This window comes from Phocoena sinus, chromosome 17 (assembly GCF_008692025.1).
Source record: "Phocoena sinus isolate mPhoSin1 chromosome 17, mPhoSin1.pri, whole genome shotgun sequence".
NCBI classification, from domain to species: domain Eukaryota; kingdom Metazoa; phylum Chordata; class Mammalia; order Artiodactyla; family Phocoenidae; genus Phocoena; species Phocoena sinus.
The window spans coordinates 43,234,831-43,255,726 of record NC_045779.1 but is presented as its reverse complement, the minus strand read 5'-3'; the positions used below and the strand labels follow the sequence as shown (position 1 = coordinate 43,255,726).

At 37.5% G+C, this 20,896-nt stretch overlaps 1 protein-coding gene across 10 annotated transcripts in view; it reads right to left on the bottom strand.

Annotated features, from left to right (window-relative positions):
• Positions 1-20,896, bottom strand: part of VPS13B (vacuolar protein sorting 13 homolog B) — an 831,417-nt gene that overhangs the window by 311,909 nt on the left and 498,612 nt on the right. For all 10 annotated transcript variants that reach the window (XM_032610621.1, XM_032610615.1, XM_032610620.1 and 7 more), the window contains one exon: positions 14,704-14,907. In XM_032610621.1, coding sequence (XP_032466512.1) covers positions 14,704-14,907 — 204 coding nt within the window. The remainder of the gene's footprint in view (positions 1-14,703; positions 14,908-20,896) is intronic.

The following is a 20,896-nucleotide window of genomic DNA, read 5'->3' as shown; positions in this document are numbered from 1 at the left end:
CCCCAAAGATAGCAGAAGAAAAGAAATCATAAAGATCAGATCAGAAATAAATGAAATAAAATGAAGGAAACAACAGCTAACATCAATAAAACTAAACGTAGATTCTTTGAGAAGATAAACAAAATTGATAAACCATTAGCCAGACTCATCAAGAAAAAAAGGGAGAAGACTCAAATCAATAGAATGAGAAATGAAAAAGGAGAAGTAACAATTGACACTACAGAAATACAAAAGATCATAAGGGATTACTACAAGCAGTTCTAGGCCAATAAAATGGACAACCTGGAAGAAATGGACAAATTCTTAGAAAAGCACAACCTTCTGAGACTGAACCAAGAAGAAACAGAAAATATAAACAGACCAATCACAAGCACTGCAATTGAGACTGTGATTAAAAATATTCCAGCAAACAAAAGCCCAGGACCAGGAGGATTCACAGGCGAATTCTATCAAACATTTAGAGGAGAGCTAACACCTATCCTTCTCAATCTCTTCCAAAATATAGCAGAGGAAAGAACACTCACAAACTCATTCTATGAGGCCACCATCACCCTGATACCAAAACCAGACAACGATGTCACACACAAAAAAAACTACAGACCAAGATCACTGATGAACATAGATGCAAAAATCCTCAATAAAATACTAGCAAACAGAATCCAACAGCACATTAAAAGGATCATACACCATGATCAAGTGGGGTTTATCCCAGGAATGCAAGGATTCTTCAATATATGAAATCAGTCAATGTGATAAACCATATTAACAAATTGAAGGAGAAAAACTATATGATTATCTGAATAGATGCAGAAAAAGCTTTTGATAATATTCAAATCCCATTTATGATAAAAACCCTTCAAAAAGTAGGCATGGGCGGAACTTACCTCAACATAATAAAGGTCTTATATAACAAACCCACAGCCAACATCATTCTGAATGGTGAAAAATTGAAACCATTTCCACTAAGATCAGGAACAAGACAAGGTTGCACACTCTCACTACTATTATTCAATATACTTTTGGAAGTTTTAGGCACAGCAATCAGAGAAGAAAAGGAAATAAAAGGAACCAAATTGGAAAAGAAGAAGTAAAAATGTCAGTTTGCAGATGACATGATACTATATATAGAGAATCCCAAAGATGCTAACAGAAAACTACTAGAGCTAATCAATGTATTTTGTAAAGAAGCTGGATATAAAATTAATGCACAGAAATCTCTTGTATTCCTATACACTAATGATGAAAAATCTGAAAGAGTAATTAAGGAAACACTCCCCCTTACCACTGCAACAAAAAAGAATAAAATATCTAGGAATAAACCTACCTAAGGAGACCAAAGAACTGTATGCAGAACACTGTAAGACACTGATGAAAGAAATTAAAGATGATACAAACAGATGGAGAGATATACCATGTTCTTGGATTGGAAGAATCAACATTGTGAAAATGACTGTACTACCCAAAGCAATCTACAGATTCAATGCAATCCCTATCAAGCTACCAGTGGCATTTTTCACAGTACTAGAACAAAAAATTGCACAATTTGTATAGAAACACAAAAGACCCCAAATAGCCAAGCAATTTTGAGAAAGAAAAACGGAGCTGGAGGAATCAGGCTCCATGACTTCAGACTATACTACAAAGCAACAGTAATCAAGAGAGTACGGTACTGGCACAAAAAGAGAAATACAGATCGATGGAACAGGATAGAAAGCCCAGAGATAAAGCCGCGCACATATGGTCCCCTTGTCTTTGATAAACAAGGCAAGAATATACAACGGAGAAAAAACAGCCTCTTCAATAAGTGGTGCTGAGAAAAGTGGACAACTACACCTAAAACAATGAAATTAGAATACTCCCTAACACCACAGACAAAATTAAACTGAAAATGGATTAAAGACCTAAACGTAAGGCCAGCGACTATAAAACTCTTAGAGGAAAACATAGGCAGAACACTCTATGACATAAATCACAGCAAGATCCTTTTTGAGCCACCTCCTAGAAAAATGGAAATAAAAACAAAAATAAACAAATGGGACCTAATGAAATTGAAAAGCTTTTGCACAACAAAGGAAACCATAAACAAGACAAAACAACAACCCTCAGAATAGGAGAAAATATTTGCAAATGAAGCAACTGACAAATGACTAATCTCCAAAATTTACAAGCAGCTCATGCAGCTCAATATCAAAAAAACAACCAGTCCAAAAATGGGCAGAAGACCTAAATATACATTGCTCCAAAGAAGATATACAGATTGCCAACAAACACATGAAAGAATGCTCAACATTATTAATCATTAGAGAAATGCAAATCAAAACTACAATGAGGTATCACCTCACACCAGTCAGAATGGCCATCATCAAAAATCTATAAACAAATGCTGGAGAGGGTGTGGAGAAAAGGGAACCTTCTTGCACTGTTGGTGGGAATGTAAATTGATACAGCCACTATGGAGAACGGTATGGAGGTCCCTTAAAATACTAAAAATAGAACGATCATATCACCCAGCAATCCCACTACTGGGTATACACCTTGAGAAAACCATAACTCAAAAAGAGTCATGTACCACAATGTTCATTGCAGCTCTATTTACAATAGCCGGGGCATGGAAGCAACCTAAGTGTCCATCAACAGATGAATAGATAAAGAAGATGTGGTGCATATATACAATGGAATAACACTCAATCATAAAAGGAAACGAAATTGAGGTATTTGTAGTGAGGTGGATGGACCTAGAATCTGTCATACAGAGTGAAGTAAGTCAGTCAGAAAGAGAAAAACAAATACCGTATGTTAACACATGTATATGGAATCTAAAAAATAAAGAATGGTCATGAAGAACCTGGGGGCAGGATGGGAATAAAGATGCAGACCTACTATAGAATGGACTTGAGGACACGGGGAGTGGGAACGGTAAGCTGAGACAAAGTGAGAGAGTGGTATGTACATATATACACTACCAAATGTAAAATCGATAGCTAGTGAGAAGCAGTCGCATAGCACAGGCAGATCAGCTCGGTGCTTTGTGACCACCTAGACGGGTGGGATAGGGAGGGTGGGAGGGAGGGAGATGCAAGAGGGAGGATATATGGAGATATTTGTATAGTATAGCTGATTCCCTTTTTATAAAGCAGAAATTAAAACACCATTGTAAAGCAATTATGCTCCAATAAAGATGTTTAAAAAACATCAGAAGCAAATACAAAAAAAAAAAGTAAAAATCTAAGATAACAATGAATAGTCATGATCTCTCAGAATTAAGGCATTATTCATGCTTCAGGTAGTTTAATAGCAACATAATGCCATACTTCCACATAGTCAATGTTACTTACCCTGTGGAGCATAGAACGGATAGATTTTAAGATCGTGTCAAATTCAAATTCAGCCTGCTAAATAAACACAGTAATAACAATTAAAAAAAATCCTATCTGTGGGTCTTCCCTGGTGATGCAGTTGTTGAGAATCTGCCTGTCAGTGCAGGGAATGTGGGTTCAAGCCCTGGACTGGGAAGATCCCACATGCCGCGGAGCAACTAAGCCTGTGCGCCACCAACTACTGAGCCTGAGCTCTAGAGCCTGTGAGCCACAACTACTGAGCCCGAGTGCCACAACTACTGAAGCCCTCACACCTAGAGCCCATGCTCCTCAACAAGAGAAGCCACTGCAATGAGAAGCCCACGCACCACAACGAAGAGTATCCCCTGCTCGCCACAACTAGATCAAGCCCTTGCGCAGCAATGAAGACTCAACGTAGCCAAAAATAATTAAAAAAAAATCCTATGTGTGGTGAAAAAGGCCAAAGGGTAGTATATGTAATGTGGTCCATGTACATCAAAATACTCAAACAAATAAATATGTTCTATTTCTCTCAATAAAGTCAGAAAGATAATTTACACAAGGAAATCAAACACAGATAGTGAGAGGGCCAAATAAAAGCATTTGCTATAAAAACTAAATTATTTATTTTTTAACTGTAGTTTTCAACTCTATTCAAATTTTATCTTTAAATATTACAAACAAGAAAATCATATTAACTTGGAAAATTAAGGCTCATTGGCATTTTCGGGAAATTACAAGATAAACTTTCCACACCATCCCACACACCCTGAAAGCTCTAATCACCATGTCAAACAGCAATAGTGATTTTAATGTGTAACCTGAACATGGCAGACATCAGTACAGGTTATTTTAGTTCTCATCACTTCATTACCTCAGATTATAAAAATAAGCCCAGATGCAGTAAAAATGGTTGCTAAAAGAAAACAGGTGATTGACTAACAATGAACTTAGCATAAGAGTAAGGGGTCAGAGTACTGAGTACAAGAAAAGTAATTGACTAAGAGGAAGCAAACCGAGGTTCCACACTTAGCTGTATTTTTAAGTGACAATAGACAAGCAAAGGAATCTCCTCAAACTTAGTTTGCTGTAGTGGTTTTGTTCCATAACTTGCTAAGAACGGTTCAGAGTTTAGAAAGAAAATTGCAAGAGAGTTGGAATGTGGAAGAGAAATAACAGACAATATTCTCTGACAGTCATACTGTTTTAAATAGCAGTGAAATTACGATGCAGAGGTACCAGCAGATTCCAGCTTGTCCTCACTCTTCCCACCTTTGTGACTTTTTCCTGATTGTTGGCTCTGCTGGCCAATAGCAACTGCAGGCTCAACTCCAGAAGCAGAAGCAATAACCTCCCATGGACTTGCCTACCAGCCTTTGGCGCTCCCTCCAGCCACTGGATGTGCCTGGCTTCCCAAGTTCCCTGGGGTGCTACAAATTTTTACCCAGGTCACCCAGCTTCTTCCACAATTGGATAAGGTCTTACTCCTAAAATAAATCCCTTATGTTACAATACTTATAGTGGCTGTCCTGCCCTGATTGAACCCTGATGTATTCCGTCAGCTGAAAACTTAAGGTTTTGGAAGCAAGAGATCTGCGAGTTTTAAAATTTGATGATTCCTTATGCTTAACACTTCCCTGCTTCCTTCTCACAATCATTCACACAGAAGCACATTATGATTACAGACAAAATGTGAGTAATGTATCAGGAGGAATAAATGAAAACCATTATAAAGACTGCCATTTAATAACGGTTAAGGAAGGGAGTAAATTATTCTTCACTGCATATCTTTTGAGTTCTACCTGTAATACCTATTGAAAAACAAAAATCTAATGATATTATGGTTCTGTTTGTATTTCTGTCAAGATTAATCAGCAGAACTAAACAACATCAGATCTAAAAATTCTTGTCTTTATTTGAATCAGTATCTCTCAGGAACACTCAGATTCAGTCACTTGATTTGTTAGCTTTACTTAATCATCTAATCGTTCGATCTCTCATTATTTCACTCAAATCTTCACGAACTTCCTATTATGTGCCAAGCATGATACTATGTGCTTGGCATTCAGAAGTGAATAAAACATGCCAAGTTTTTATACTGCAGTAGCTTTCTTAGTTCAAAATGCCCCCTCCCCTCTCCTGCCACTCGTACTTTGTGGAAACAAATCCAAAAGCCATATATTCTGTGAAACCTTCCCTGAGAACCCATGCACAGAGTTAGTCATTCATTTCTTTCTTTTAATTCTCTATTTGTACCTACATCGATTTTATTTTAGTTTTATCTTTATTTTTTTAAGTTGTGAATATCCATTTAACGGAACATTTGGGGGCCAAGGATTTATAATAATAAGGAAAATTCCAACATTACAAATGGAACATAATCAGCATGCGAAATTACACATAGCATCATCTAGCGACGGTGCTAGAGAGCCACATGGGGTTCCATTTTTGGCACTTCCCCCTCCAATCTCCATTTAGCCCCTTCTAAATCACTCCACATTTTTTTTAAAACGTATTATTGGAGTATAATTGCTTTACAATGTTGTGTTAGTTTCTGCTGTATAACAAAGTGAATCAGCTATATGTATACATATATCCCCATATCTCTTCCCTCTTGCATATCCCTCCCTCCCACACTCCCTATCCCACCCCTCTAGGTGGACACAAAGCACTGAGCTGATCTCCCTGTGCTATGCGGCTGCTTCCCACTAGCTATCTACTTTACATTTGGTAGTGTATATATGTCAATGCTACTCTCTCACTTTGTCCCAGTCTCCCCTCCCCCTCCCCAGGTCCTCAAGTCCATTCTCTACGTATGTGTCTTTATTTCTGTGCTGCCCCTAGGTTCATCAGAACCATTTTTTTTTTTAGTTTCCATATAGACATACATCAATTTTAGATTTATTTTATTCTTCTGTTTATGTGTTATGTCACATCTATTAGCCTGTGATGTCTTATATGCATGAAGTGTGTTTATCTCAATTTTGATGTGGCTTTTCTAAAATCCTAAGTATATTTACTTATATCTACCAGAGGACTTTTCCACATTGTACCTGAATAGTTAATTAACCTGTCTGTTTTTCTGATTGGGTGATGAGCTCTGAAAGGGATAGACACATATTAGAAGTTATTTTATTTTGTATCTTTGGTGTAAAAGACATTCCATGGCATAAATTGGATGTTCAAAAGTCAGTTAATTTTTGACAAGGGTGCCAAGACCATTCAATGGGAAAAGAACACTCTCTTCAGCAAATGGTGCTGGGACAACTGGATATCCAACATGCACAAGAACGAGGTTGGGCTTTTATTACATACTGTATACAAAAATAAACAAACAAAAAACATTAAAATAAATCAACAACCTAATTATAAGCACTAAACCCATAAAACTCTTAGAATAATACAGGGATAAATCTTCATGACCGTGAATTTGGCAATGGATTCTTAGATATGACACCAAAAGCATAGGCAACAAGAGAAAAAAATAGATGAGACTTTATTGAAGTTAAAAACTTGTGCATCAAAGATCATTACCAAGAAAATGAAAAGATCACTTGTAAATCATACATCTGATAAGGGTATAGTACTCATAAAAAATAAAGAACTCCTGGCCCAGATCAAGATGGTGGAACAGAAGGATGTGGAGCTCGCCTCCTCTCACAAATAAATCAAAACTACATCTACATGTGGAACAATTCTCACAGAATACCTACTGAATGCTGGCAGAAGATCTCTTACAACCAAAGCTGCAAGAAATATCACCACGTAACCAGGAAGGACAAAAGAAAAAAACAAAAAGGAATCAGGACAGGACCTGTACTCCTGGGAGGGAGTTGTGAAAGAGGAAAGGTTTGCTCAACCTGGGAACCCCCTGCTTTGGCTGGGAGATCAGCTGGGATAGACAGGGAGCTTCAGAGGCTCAGAGGAGAGTGCAGCAGCCAGAGGACAGCAGGCAGAACAGAGAGACACCAGCACAGATGGTCCTGGCCACCTCGATGCACTCCCAAACCTAAGACATGTGCCTGCTGGTGTGTGCGGGGACTGGGGTGTTGAAACTCGAGCTTCAGCAGACAGACTCGGGAGAGGACTGGGGTTGGCTGGACGGAGACAGCCTGGAGGGACTGGAGTGTGGTCTGAGCCGCAATATCCTGGTCCGCTGTTGCTAATACACTCTCTGAAGGGAGGGGTGGGGCCCCACCATAGCATCTTCATTGTTGGTGTGCTCACAGCAGGCACAGCTACACATCTACAAGGCCTGGGAGCATGCAAGTGCCAGTGGTTGCCCACACATGGAGGTGGGGCTGAAATCTGAGATGATGCCCAGGGGCTGCACTACTTCAGGGGATTTACTCCACTGGTGGCTTTGGGAGTGCAGTGCCTGCAGGACATCCAAGTGGATTACTAGCACTCCTGTGCCTGGGGATAAAACCCAATCTAGTAGTAATGAATAGCAGACTAAATGACACAGAAGAATGAATACGTGATCTGGAAGAGACAGAATAATGGAAATTACCCAGTCAGGACTGCAGACAGAAAGACAAGTTAAAAAAAAAAAAAAATGAAAGCAACATATGAGATCTACGAGATAATATAAAGTGTGCCAACCTACGCACAATAGGGGTTCCAAAAAGAGAAGGGAGAGAGAAGGGGATCAAACATGTATTTGAAGATATTATGGGTGAAAAATTCCCAAACCTGGGGAAGTAAACATATTCAAGTAAAGGAAGCACAGAGGGTCCCAAACAAGAGGAATATAAACAGACCTACACAACGACATATCAAAACTAAAATGGCAAAAGTTATAGAGAGGATTGTTAAGGCAACAAGAGAAAAACGAAGAGTTAGTTACAAGGGAACCCCCATAATACTATCAGCTGATTTCCTATAGAAATGTTGCAGACCAGAAGGGACTAGCAAGATATATTCAAAGTCCTCAAAGGAAAAAACCAACAACCGAGGATACTCTACCCAGCAACATTATCACTTAGAATAGGAGAGAGAAAGAATTTCTCAGACAAGCAAGAACTAAAAGAGTATAGCAATACTAAAGCTATCTTAAAAGAAATATTGAAAGGTCTTCTCTAAATACAAAAGAAACAAGAATCTATAGGAAAGAGAAAATCACAGTTGGAAAGTAAATCACTTAAATAAGCCAGTACATAGATTAAAAAAAATTTTTTTCTGTGAAAATGATAACTACAATGAACATCAAAAGGATAAACATGAAAATTTGTAAAAGAGAACACCAAAATCATAAAATGTGGGAGAAGGGAGTAAGAAAACATAGACTTTTTTTTCAGAATGTGTTTGAGCCTATATGACTGTCAGTCTAAAGCAAGCAGTTATAGTAATGGTCTAACATAACTGAAAAACTGGTAACCACAAATCAAAAACATACAATAGATTCACAAAAACCAAGAAGAAGAGAACACAAGCGTAGTACAAAAGAAAACCATCAAACCAGAAAAGGAAAAACAAAAAGAAAAAGAAGGGAACAAAGAAGAAATACAAAATCAACTGGAAAACAAGGTTTAAAATGGCAATAAATACATATCTACCAATATTTACCTTAAATGTCAATGGACTAAATGCTCCAATGAAAAGACACAGAGTACCAGATTGGGTAATGAAACAAGAGCCTACAATATGCTGCCTACGAGAGACCCAGTTTAGGGCAAAGGAAACACATAGATTGAAAGTGACAGGATGGAAAAAGATATTTCATGCAAATGGAAATGACAAAGTGAGGGTAGTAATGCTCATATCAGACAAAATAGACATTAAAACAAAGGCCATAGAGAAAGATAAAGAAGGACAGCATATAATACAAGAAGAAGGTATTATACTCATTAACATACATGCACCCAATATAGGAGCACCTAGATACATAAAACAAATACTAATAGACATAAAGAAAGAAACTGACAGGATACAATAATAGTAGGAGAGTTTAACACCCTAATGACATCAATGAACAGATCTTCCAGTCAGAAGAATCAATACAGCAATAGAGATCCTAAATGACACAATGGAACAGATACACTTAATTGATATTTTCAGGACATTACATCCAAAAAAACCAGAACACACATTCTTTTCAAGTGCACATGGAACATTCTCGAGGACAGACCACACAGTAGGACACAAAACAAGACAACAAATTTAAGAGGACAGAAATTATTTCAAGCATCTTTCCTGTCCACAATGGCATGAAACTTGAAATCAACCACAGAAAGAGAAACAAAAAAATGATTACATGGAGACTAAACAACATGCTACTAAAAAAAAAACAATGATCAATGATGAAACCAAAGAGGAAATAAATACCTTGAGACAAATGACAATGAAAACACAACCATAGGTCTTCCCTGGTGGCGCAGTGGTTGAGAGTCTGCCTGCCGATGCAGGGGACACGGGTTTGTGCCCCGGTCCGGGAAGATCCCATATGCTGCGGAGTGGCTGGGCCCGTGAGCCATGGCCACTGAGCCTGCGCGTCTGGAGCCTGTGCTCCGCAACAGGAGAGGCCACAACAGTGAGAGGCCCGCATACCACAAAAAAAAAACAAAAAAAACACAACCATACAAAATCTATGGGATGCAGCAAAAGCATTTCTAAGAGGGAATTTCACACAGATCTTCCTCAAAGTCAAGAAAATCTCAAATATACAACCTAACCTACCACCTAAAAGAATTAGAAAAAGAACAAACAAAACCTAAACTCAGCAAAAGGAAGGAAATAATAAATAACAGAGAGGAAACAAATAAAATAGAGATTAAAAATAGAAAAAAAATCAATAAAAACAAGAGCTGGTTTTTCTTCCTTTTTAAAAAATATTTATTTATTTATTTCATTGGACCAGGTCTTAGTTGCAGCATGTGGGATCTATGCTGCCATGTGCGGGATGTCAGTCGTGGCATATGGGATCTTTTGGTTGTGGCATGTGGGATCTTTAGTTGTAGCATGCAGGATCTTTAGTTGCAGCATGTGGGATTTAGTTCCCTGACCAGGGATTGAACTTGGGCCCCCTGCCTTGGGAGTGTGGAGTCTTAGCCACTGGACCACCAGGGAAGTCCCAAGAGCTGGTTCTTTGAAAGGGTAAACAAAATTAAAAGACCTCTGGACAGGCTCACCAAGAAGAGGGGACACAAATAAACAAAATAAGAAATGAAGGAGGAGAGATAACAACTTATACCACAGAAATACAAAAAAAAAAACAAAAACCCTAAGAGAATACTATGAACAATTATATGCCAACCAAATGGACAAGCTAGAAGAAATGCACAGGTTTCTAGATACATACAGCCCACCAAAACTGAATCAAGAAGAAATAGATAATTTGAACAGACTGATGAGTAGAAGAGAAATAGAAGCTGCAGTTAAAAAAAGAAAAATCCTTCCAAACAAAAGTCCAGAACCAGATGGCTTCACTGGGGAATTCTACCAAACATAACAAAGAACTTATATCAATCCTTCTCAAATTCTTCCAAAAGACTAAGGAGGAGGGAACACTCCCAAAGTCATCCTATGAAGCCACCATCACCCTGATACCAAAACCAGACAAAGACACTATCAAAAAAGAAAATTACAAATCAATATCTTTGATGAATATAGATGCAAAAATTCTCAACAAAATATTAGCAAACCAAATGTAACAACACATAAAAAAGATCACACACCATGATCGAGTTGGATTCACTGCAGGGTCACAAGGATGGTTCAACATATGCAAATCAATCAACATAAGCAAATACACCACACATCAACAAAAGAAAAGACAAAAACCACATGATCATCTTAATAGATACACAAAAAGCATTTGACAAAATTCAACATCCACTCATGATAAAACCTCTTACCAAACAAGGTATAGAGGGAACATATCTCAACATAATAAAAGCTAATTTATGACAAGCTACAACCAACATAATGCTCAATGGGTGAAAAGCTGAAAGCCTTCCTGCTAAAATCTGGAACAAAACAAGGATGCCCACTCTCACCACTTCTATTCAACACAGTATTGGAAGCCCTAGCCACAGCAATCAGACAGGAAAAGAAATAAAAGGTATCCAAATTGGAAGGGAAGAGGTAAAACTGTCATTATATGCAGATGACATGATATTATATATAGAAAACCCTAAAGACTCTACACAAAAACTGCTAGTACTGATAAACAAATTCAGCAAGGTAGAAGGATACAAGATTAACATACAGAAATCGGTTTCATTTCTTTACACTAACAGTGAAATATCAGAAAGGGAAAGTAGAAAACAATCTTTTAAAATTGCATCAAAAAAAAATCTAGGAATAAACCTCATCAAGGAGGTGAAAGATTTATATGCTGAGAACTATAAAACAATGATAAAGGAAACTGAAGATGATTCAGATAAATAGAAAGATAGCCCATGCTCTGGGACTGAAAGAATTAATAGTTAAAATGGCCATTCTACCCAAAGCAAACTACAGATTTAATGTGATCCCTTTCAAATTACTCATAACATTTTTCACAGAACTAGAACAAATATTTCAAAAATTTATATGGAACCATAAAAGTCCCAGAATTGCCAAAGCAATATTGAGGAAAAAGAACAAACTGAGAGGCAAAACCCTCCCAAACTTCAGACATTACTACAAAGCTACAGTGATCAAAACAGTGTGGTATTGGCACAAGAAACAGACATATGGATCAGTGGAGTGGAATAGAGAGCCCAGAAATAAACCCACATACCTATGGTCAATTAATCTTCAACAAAGGAGGAGAAGTCTCTTTAGCAAGTGGTGTTGGGAAAGCTGGACAGCTGCATGTAAATCAATGAAGTAGAACACTCCCACACACCCTACACAAAAATAAACTCAAAATGGTTTAAAGACTTAAATATAAGACATGACACCATAAAAGTCTTAGACGAGAACATAGGCAAAACATTCTCTGACATAAATCATATCAATGCTTTCTTAGGTCAGTCTCCCAAGGCAAAAATAAACAAATAGACCTAATCAAACTTATAAGCTTTTGCACAGCAAAGGAAAGCATAAACAAAATGAAACGACAACCTACAGACTGGAAGAAAATATTTGTAAATGATGTAACTGACAAGGGCTTAATTTCCAAAATATACAAACAGCTCATACAACTCAATAACAAAAACAAACAACCAACCCAATAGAAAAATGGGCATAAGACCTAAATAGACATTTCTCCAAAGAAGACATACGGATGGCTAATAGGCACATGAAAAGATGCTCAACATCGTTAATTACTAGAGAAATGCAAATCAAAACTACAATGAGGTATCACTTCACACCAGTCACAATGGACATCATTAAAAAGTCTACACAAAAAAGAGGTAAAGAAGATATCTCTTCTTTCATGCATCTGTTTAAGGAGAAATGATGTTTTGCATCCTAAATTTAGTTCAGAGAATCTGATTTGATAAAATATTGAGACCTTTCATAATATTTTTATTTTCTCATGTCATAGGGAAACTTGTATGAATATTTACATCTATTGCTGACTTGTTATCTATGTAAGTAAATCTGTAGTTGAAAACATGACTTGAATAAAGAGTCTCAGAGACCCTAAGACTTTACAAATTATTGCCATGTTCTGTGATTACAATTTTCAAAAGGAAACTGAAATTCTGATTGGTTACCTTACTAGTCATTTTTTGTAATAGGAATAACAGTGTAACTGGAATCTCTATATTTCTAAACTGTATAAATTCTTGTAAATTTCTTCTGTCTGAACAGAATAAAATAATTGGCACTCCCTCCCCACACCAAAAAGACTTCTACACATAATAAATATTGGAGTGGGTGTGGAGAAAAGGGAACCCTCCTACACTGTTGGTGGAAATGTAAATTGGTGCAGCCTCTATGGAAAACAGTATGGAGCTTCCTTAAAATACTAAAAAAAGAGTTGCCATATGATCCAGCAATCCCACTCCTTGGCATATATCCATCCAGACAAAACTCTAATTCAGAAAGATACATGTACCCCAATGTTCATAGCAGCACTATTTACAAGAGCTAGGACATGGAAGCAACCTAAATGTCCATCAACAGATGAATGGATAAAGAAGATGTGGTACATATATACAATGGAATATTACTCAGCCATTAAGAAGAAAGAAATAATGCCATTTGTAGCAACAGGGATGGACCTAGAGATTTTCATACTAAGTGAGGTAAGTCAGAGAAAGACAAATATCATATGATATCACTTATATATGGAATCTGAAATATTGTACAAATGAACTTATTTACAAAACAGAAATAAACTCAGACATAGAAAACAAACTTATGGTTACCCAAGGGGGAAAGGGGATAAGCGGAGGGATAAAGTAGGAGTCTGGGATTAGCAGATACAAACTACTATATATAAAACAAACAACAAGGTCCTACTGTACAGCACAGAGAAATATTCAATATCTTGTAATAAACCCTAATGGAAAAGAATATAAAAAAGAATATATATGTATAACTGAGTCACTTTGCTGTACACCAGAAACTAACACAACATTGTAAATAGATTTACTTCAATAAAATTTTAAAAATTTAAAAGTTAAATAAAAAAAGAACTCCTACAAATCATCAACTAAAAGACAACTCAATTTAAAAATGGGCAAGGGACTTCCCTGGTGGCACAGTGGTGGTTAAGAATCTGTCTGCCAATGCAGGGGACGTGAGTTTGAGCCCTGGTCCAGGAAGACCCCACATGCCATGGAGCAACTAAGCCCGTGTGCCACAACTACTGAGCCTGCACTCTAGAGCCCATGAGCCACAACTACTGAACCCGTGTGCCACAACTACTGAAGCTCGTGCACCTAGAACCTGTGCTCCGCAACAAGAGAAGCCACTGCAATGAGAAGTCTGCACACTGCAACGAAGAGTAGCCCCCACTCGCCACAACTAGAGAAAGCCTGCACACAGCAACAAAGACCCAACGCAGCCAAAAATAAAAATTATTAAAAAAAAGGGCAAAGACTTGAATAAACATTTTTTTCAAAGAAGATCTACAAAGGCAACAAGCACAAGAACCTGATAAGGAAAGACTTTAAAAAAAATCTGACTTTGAATATAATGGATTTTAAGGGAAAATGTGAATGAATCCTTAGCCTGAAATGGAAACTTTCATCAAATAACAAGCTTTAAAAAAAAAATTCTGACACGACCTTAAATTTGTAATAATTGCAGTGGAAAAGTGGTAGGACTAGCAGGTTTCCAAGCAAAATCATCAGCTACAATTACAAAATATATTTAATGATCATCATGAAATGCAGAATACCAAAACACTTAGGTTGGGCATGCTAAAGACTGTATCAATGAAATATTAGAACATGGAGAAAGCTTCTCAACCATTTCCCACCTGCTGGCCATGTTCCACTCAAGGGCTGGATTCTGAGAATTTCTTTCATTCTCTGTTAGCACCCCTCCTGTGCCACTTTCCTTCTCTGGTTTTAGTTGATCCCACTGCGCAGTACCAATATTGATGGACTGCAGATCTATTTGGTATTGTCTGTCTTCAATTTCTGATCCAGGGTCTCGAAGAATTCCTAAATTCAAGGCTCTCCTGTAAAGGCAGTGAAAAAAAGTGAATAGATAAAATAAGTATTCTATGTTTACTTTGCTCGCTAACATCATATTACTTTTTTTTCCTTTGGATTACTGGGTTAATCAAATCTCTGAGGCAGGTATTAGAAAATTACCACAAACTAATAACTTGAAAACATACCCAAAACTTAGCACTTAACAGTATCTACCCTATAATGATTTCTTATATTATTCCCAGCACTGCTATTTTTCTAAGTACTTTCACATTTATGATTTAAATCCTTGAGATGTTGTGAGGTCATATTACTATCTCCATTTTTACTAAAGAGAAAATAATGCAGACAGGTTGAAAGACTTAGCCAAAGTTACTGAGCTACTATGTGGACAAAATTGCAACTTAAATCCAGGGTTTTGCCTCAAAACCCTGTCTTCTTTGCAATGCTAAACACCTACTTTCCCTTCCTCAGCACTCTGATGTCTTGTTAGGAAAGGTGATGAAGACTTTCTAATCTATTTAACTCCCCTACCTTTTGCCTTTGGTCCTTTATATAACCCATCATCATACAGACTAAATTGTTGACAAGAGTACATTGCTTATTGATGTAGAAACACAGTAAGGATTACTGGTCCATATAGAGTTGGAACTTTGATCTTATTGGACCCAAGGCTAAGCAAATGAATAAAATTATCAGCAGCTTAAAGCTAGATTAGAGGAAGTAAATGGTTAAATGTTTCATGAAGGTTTTAGACTGAAAATAGCAAGGCAGTGTGGTAGGGTGGGAAGAAAAGCATTCAGGATTCAGAAGCCGGATAAGACTAAGTTTGTGTGAGTTTGTAATTTTTTAGTTATGTTGGTTCACAGATGCTTTAAAGTGAGTAATCAAAAGGAAAGTAACATTTGTCCCCCATGAAAGTTTCAATCAACACAAAAGTGAAATTACATAGAGGATAAAAATAGTTTTACTAGTATAGATACAATTGCAGTGATTAGAAAAGAAATACAATTAATTATATCAATTGAATACTAATAAAGCTAATTAGTGGAGGGAGAAGGGAGGGAAGCACTGAGTCCTAGTGTGAAAACTACAGAGAGACAGTATGAATGTGATCAAGACTACCTCTTGTCTAAGTAAACAGTGTGGGTCAGACCATGCCCAGAAGCTTGTCAAATACTGATGGAAGGTGGATGACCACTGAGACTCAAGATGGCAGATGTCTGGGCCAGATGCGCAGGAATGGAGATGGCATGCATTAGGCCAGGGAAGGTGAGGGCTCAGGCTAATGAATTCAAGTGAAGAGAGGGGCAGGGAGAGGACTGCAAGTGAATGAACAGGCAGCTCAGGTAGGGAAATATCACAAGGTGTTAACGATAAAAAAAAAAAAAAAAAAAAGAGAGAACAGGGAAACAAATAGGCATTGGTCAAGAAGTCATAGTGGGAACCAGGGAAACTGAATGAATGGACTCTCATTATTCCTAAGGTAAGAGCTGAACCTGGTTTTTGTTTTCTTTTTTTTAACTTAGAAAATTACAATCTAGGAATGGACATGCAAGGAAAGGTGTATTAAAGTTTTACATGAACCCAAGAATTGCCTTAAAAATAGGGCCCATAAAATCGGCCATGAACCCTTTCATTTTGCCTTAATGAAGGCAAAGAAAAAAGGAGTGAATGGGGGTGCAGGTGAGAGGGACCAACATTGTGAGTACACCTATTTCGGTCAAATGCTCTCCTTTCATTTGAATATTGGTGTAAACCTGTTAATTCTAAAGGCACAGCTCGAACTTCACTTTCTATGAAGCCTTTCCTGACCACCATTTCTTCAAACTCCCTTCCTCCCAAATCTGTGCTCTTAGGGTCCTTCTGTACTTATAAGTACAAGAATATCACAATGACCTGTCGGTCTTTCTCAATATAGCATACATTTCTTTTTTTTTTTTTTTTCTGCGGTACGCAGGTCTCTCACTGCTGTGGCCTCTCCCGTTGCGGAGCACAGGCTCCAGACACGCAGGCCCAGCAGCCATGGCTCATGGGCCCAGACGCTCCACGGCATGTGGGATCCTCCCGAACCGGGGCACGAACCCGTGTCCCCTGCATCGGCAGGCGGACTCTCAACCACTGTGCCACGAGGGAAGCCCCTAGCATACGTTTCTTGAAGTCAGAAACTACATCTCCTAGTAAGCAATCAGTAAATGCTGTTTCAATTCACTGATTTGAACTGACACAAATGTTTACAAATCTCAAGTGGAGAATCTATCTGTCCACAGCAATAAGAACACACAGTCTTTAGACAGTAAACTGCTGCTGCAGGGCCACATAAACTCTGACATACAGCAAATATCTTTGGCAGTGGGTGGCCTAGCTCATTTCCCTAGATTATTATTCCCCATATAAAAGTTATATTTACTTATTTTAAACTAGCCAATGCTTTCTACAATTTACATAAATTCCCTAAGCCTACTTTTAAAGAAAAAATACTTATAAGAATCCCTTTGAAGGAAGAAAAAGTATGTTTGGAAATAAAATTAGTACTATATTAAAAGACAAACAAAGCAACCTAGCCCAACATTAACATCAGCCTTTCTATTTTTCTTGGCACTTGCAGAAACTGCAAAGTCATAAGATAAAAACCAGAGAAACACCAAATGTCATTAGTTTTCACCTACGCTTGAAATGCCCCATATTTACTCTTGGCCTTAAATCAAGCTATTTTCCTCCTGTCATCTGTCTGTGGAAAACATGACTTTCCACAGGTTCTTCTTCTCATGTAAAAATGGGTTGTATATTGAGCAATAGCTTAATACTTCTAAACATGCTAATTTCAAACTTTTAAGTTTTCTAAGAACCAGGGTTCGAGATTTTACACTTTTCTTTCTGTTTGCTTTTGAAATTGAAAAGTATACTTGTCATTTTAACCTGATTTGAAAGTTCAGAGAAATGTACAGTATATGGGTATATAAATCCAACTTAAAAGTTAATTGCAAAACCATTTAAATCTGAGATGTAGAAAACAGGATAAGCAAAAGACTTATGTGAACTCTGGTCTCAGATTTTTCAATGATCCATGAGCTTGGAGAAATTATTTAACTTCTCTGTTTTAATTATTTCAATATTAAAACTATTATAGAAATAAAATGTATGACTGAAAATTAAACTATTCATAAAGAGGTCCATTATAAATTTTATGACCATTCCTGAAGTACATTATCTTATATGGTTTTGAATGAATAATATATCTAATTGTCAACTAATCATAGATGCATGGCACCATGATAAAACAAAGTCAACTTTTCTAATTTTGAAAAAAATTTAATGAAAACTATAAAGATAAATGCTCTTTAATATTTCCATGGTTACCTGTTTCCAAAATATGGCATATTAGAAAGTCAGAGTGAATCTTCTGATTGAAACGAGTAAAATGCTTGCAGACAATTTAAAGCATCTTTTTTTTTTTTTTTTTTTTTTTTTTGCGGTACGCGGGCCTCTCACTGTTGTGGCCTCTCCCGTTGCGGAGCAACAGGCTCCGGACGCGCAGGCTCAGTGGCCATGGCTCACGGGCCCAGCCGCTCCGCGGCATGTGGGATCCTCCCACACCGGGGCACGAACCCGCGTCCCCTGCATCGGCAGGCGGACTCTCAACCACTGCGCCACCAGGGAAGCCCTAAAGCATCTTTTTAAACACATTTCAGAGCTTGCACTAGAGAACAGAAGGTGCAAAGCCACCCCAAAAAAGTGAAATTAGGAACACTAATAAATAAGCACCTGCCAAAGCCAGCTTTTGCTTTTAGGGTTTCTGCTGAATTCTGTAGAGAGTGATTTTCTGATAATCGCACAGGAGGAGATAAAGCTCAAGGCCCACCTAAGGAGATGGATGCATCTATCTATAGGAGACTGCATAAAAAGCGGGGGTCACGAAGGGCTACATCAACCTTCAAAGGGTGAATTAAAAACAGCTCTCCTAGGAAGACTTGTGATAGAACAGTTCTGTGTCTTGACTGTGACGGTGGTTACATGAATGTACATATGTGGTAAAACTGCACTAAACTAGACACACATATAGACATATAAATACAAATGATTAAAAATAAAACTGGTGAGGGGAGTCCCTGGTGGTCCAGTGGTTAGGGCTCCATGCTTCCACAGCAGGGGGCACGGGTTCGATCCCTGGTCAGGGAACTAAGATCCTGCATGCCACATGGCATGGGCCAAAAAACAAAACAACAACAAAAACCTTGTGAAATCTGAATGCAATTGTGGATTGTACTGATGTCAATTTCCTGGTTTAGATATTGTCTTATAGTTATGCAAGATCTGAAACCATAAAACACCTAGAAGAAAACACAGGGGTGTCTGCTCTATGACACTGGTCTTAGCAATGATTTTTTGGATTTGATACCAAAAGCAAAGGTAACAAAAGCAAAAATAAACAAGTGTGACTATATCAAACTAAAAATCTACTCAGCAAAGGAAACTGCCAACAAAATGAAAAGGCAACCTCTAGAATAAAAATATTTCAAGTATATGTCTGATAAGGGGTTATACTCAAAATATAAGAGGAACTCATATAACTCAATAGCAAAAAACAACCCAATTAAGAAAACCAGCAAAGGATCTGAATAGACATTTTTCCAAAGACATGTAATTGGCCAAAAGGTATTGATACATGAAAAGGTGCTCACTAATCATCAGGAAAATGCAAATCAAAACCATAATGAGACATCACCTCATACCTGTTAGGATATCTATTAGCAATAAGACAAGGGATAATAAACGCAGGGAGGATATGGAAAAAAGGGAACCCTTGTACACTGCTGGTGGGAGTGTAAACTCATACAACCACTATGTAAAACAGTATGGAGGTTCCTCAAGGAATTAAAAATAGAACCAGCATATGACCCAGCAATCCCACTTCTGGGTATATATCCAAAATAAATGAAATCATTAATCACAAAGAGAGATCTGTACTCCATGTTCATGGCAGCATTGTTCACAAAAGCCTTTTCCATACCTTGTATGGAAACAACCTAAGTGTCCATCAATGAATAAATGGATCAAGAAAATATGGCATCTGCAGTTGACCCTTGAACAATTTGGGGCTTAGGGGCACCAACCCTCCAAGCAGTTATGAATCCATGTATAAGTTATGGTCAGCCCTCCATATCCACAGTTCCTCCTCCACAGTTCAGTGGTTCTACATTCACGGTATTTACTATTGAAAAAAAAAAGTGTATGAGTGGACCCGTGTTGCAGTGTTCAAGGGTCAACTGTATATACAATGAAATATCATTCAGCCTTAAAAAAGGAAAATCCTGTCATTTACGACAACATAGATAAACCCGGAGTGCTTATTTATATTACACTGAGTGAAATAAGCCAGAGAAAGACAAATATTGCATAATATCACTTATATGTGGAATTAAAAAAAATGTCAAATTCATAGAAGCAGAGAATAGAAAAGTGGTTGCCGTGGGCTATGCAGTTGGGGAAATAGGAAGAGGTTGGCTAAAAGGCAGAAACTCTCTGTTATAAAATGAATAAGGTCTGAGGATATAATGTATAACATCATGGTGAATATAGTTGATAACACTGTATTGTATTATTGAAATTTACTAAGAATTTGCTAAGAGTAGAATTTACATGTTCTCACACACACACAAAAGGTGATAGATGTGTTAACTCAATGGGGGAATCCTTTCACAATGTATACATATATCAAATCATAAAGTTGTACACTTTGAATATCTTACAATTTTACTTGTCAATTATACCCCGATAAAGCTGGTGAAAGGTTACACTGAAGGGAACTGGGTAAAGGGCACACAGGAGATGTATTTGCAACTTCATGTGAATCTACAAGTATTTCAAACTTTAAAAAGCTTAAAAAATGGAAAAAAGCCCTCCTAATGCCCATGCTGAAAGAGATAAGGTAACTTACCAACTTACCCATTTTGACCTTAGACTTAGCAAAGGGTAAACAGGGGGAAAAAAAAATCCCTCTAAGACTTTGCCATC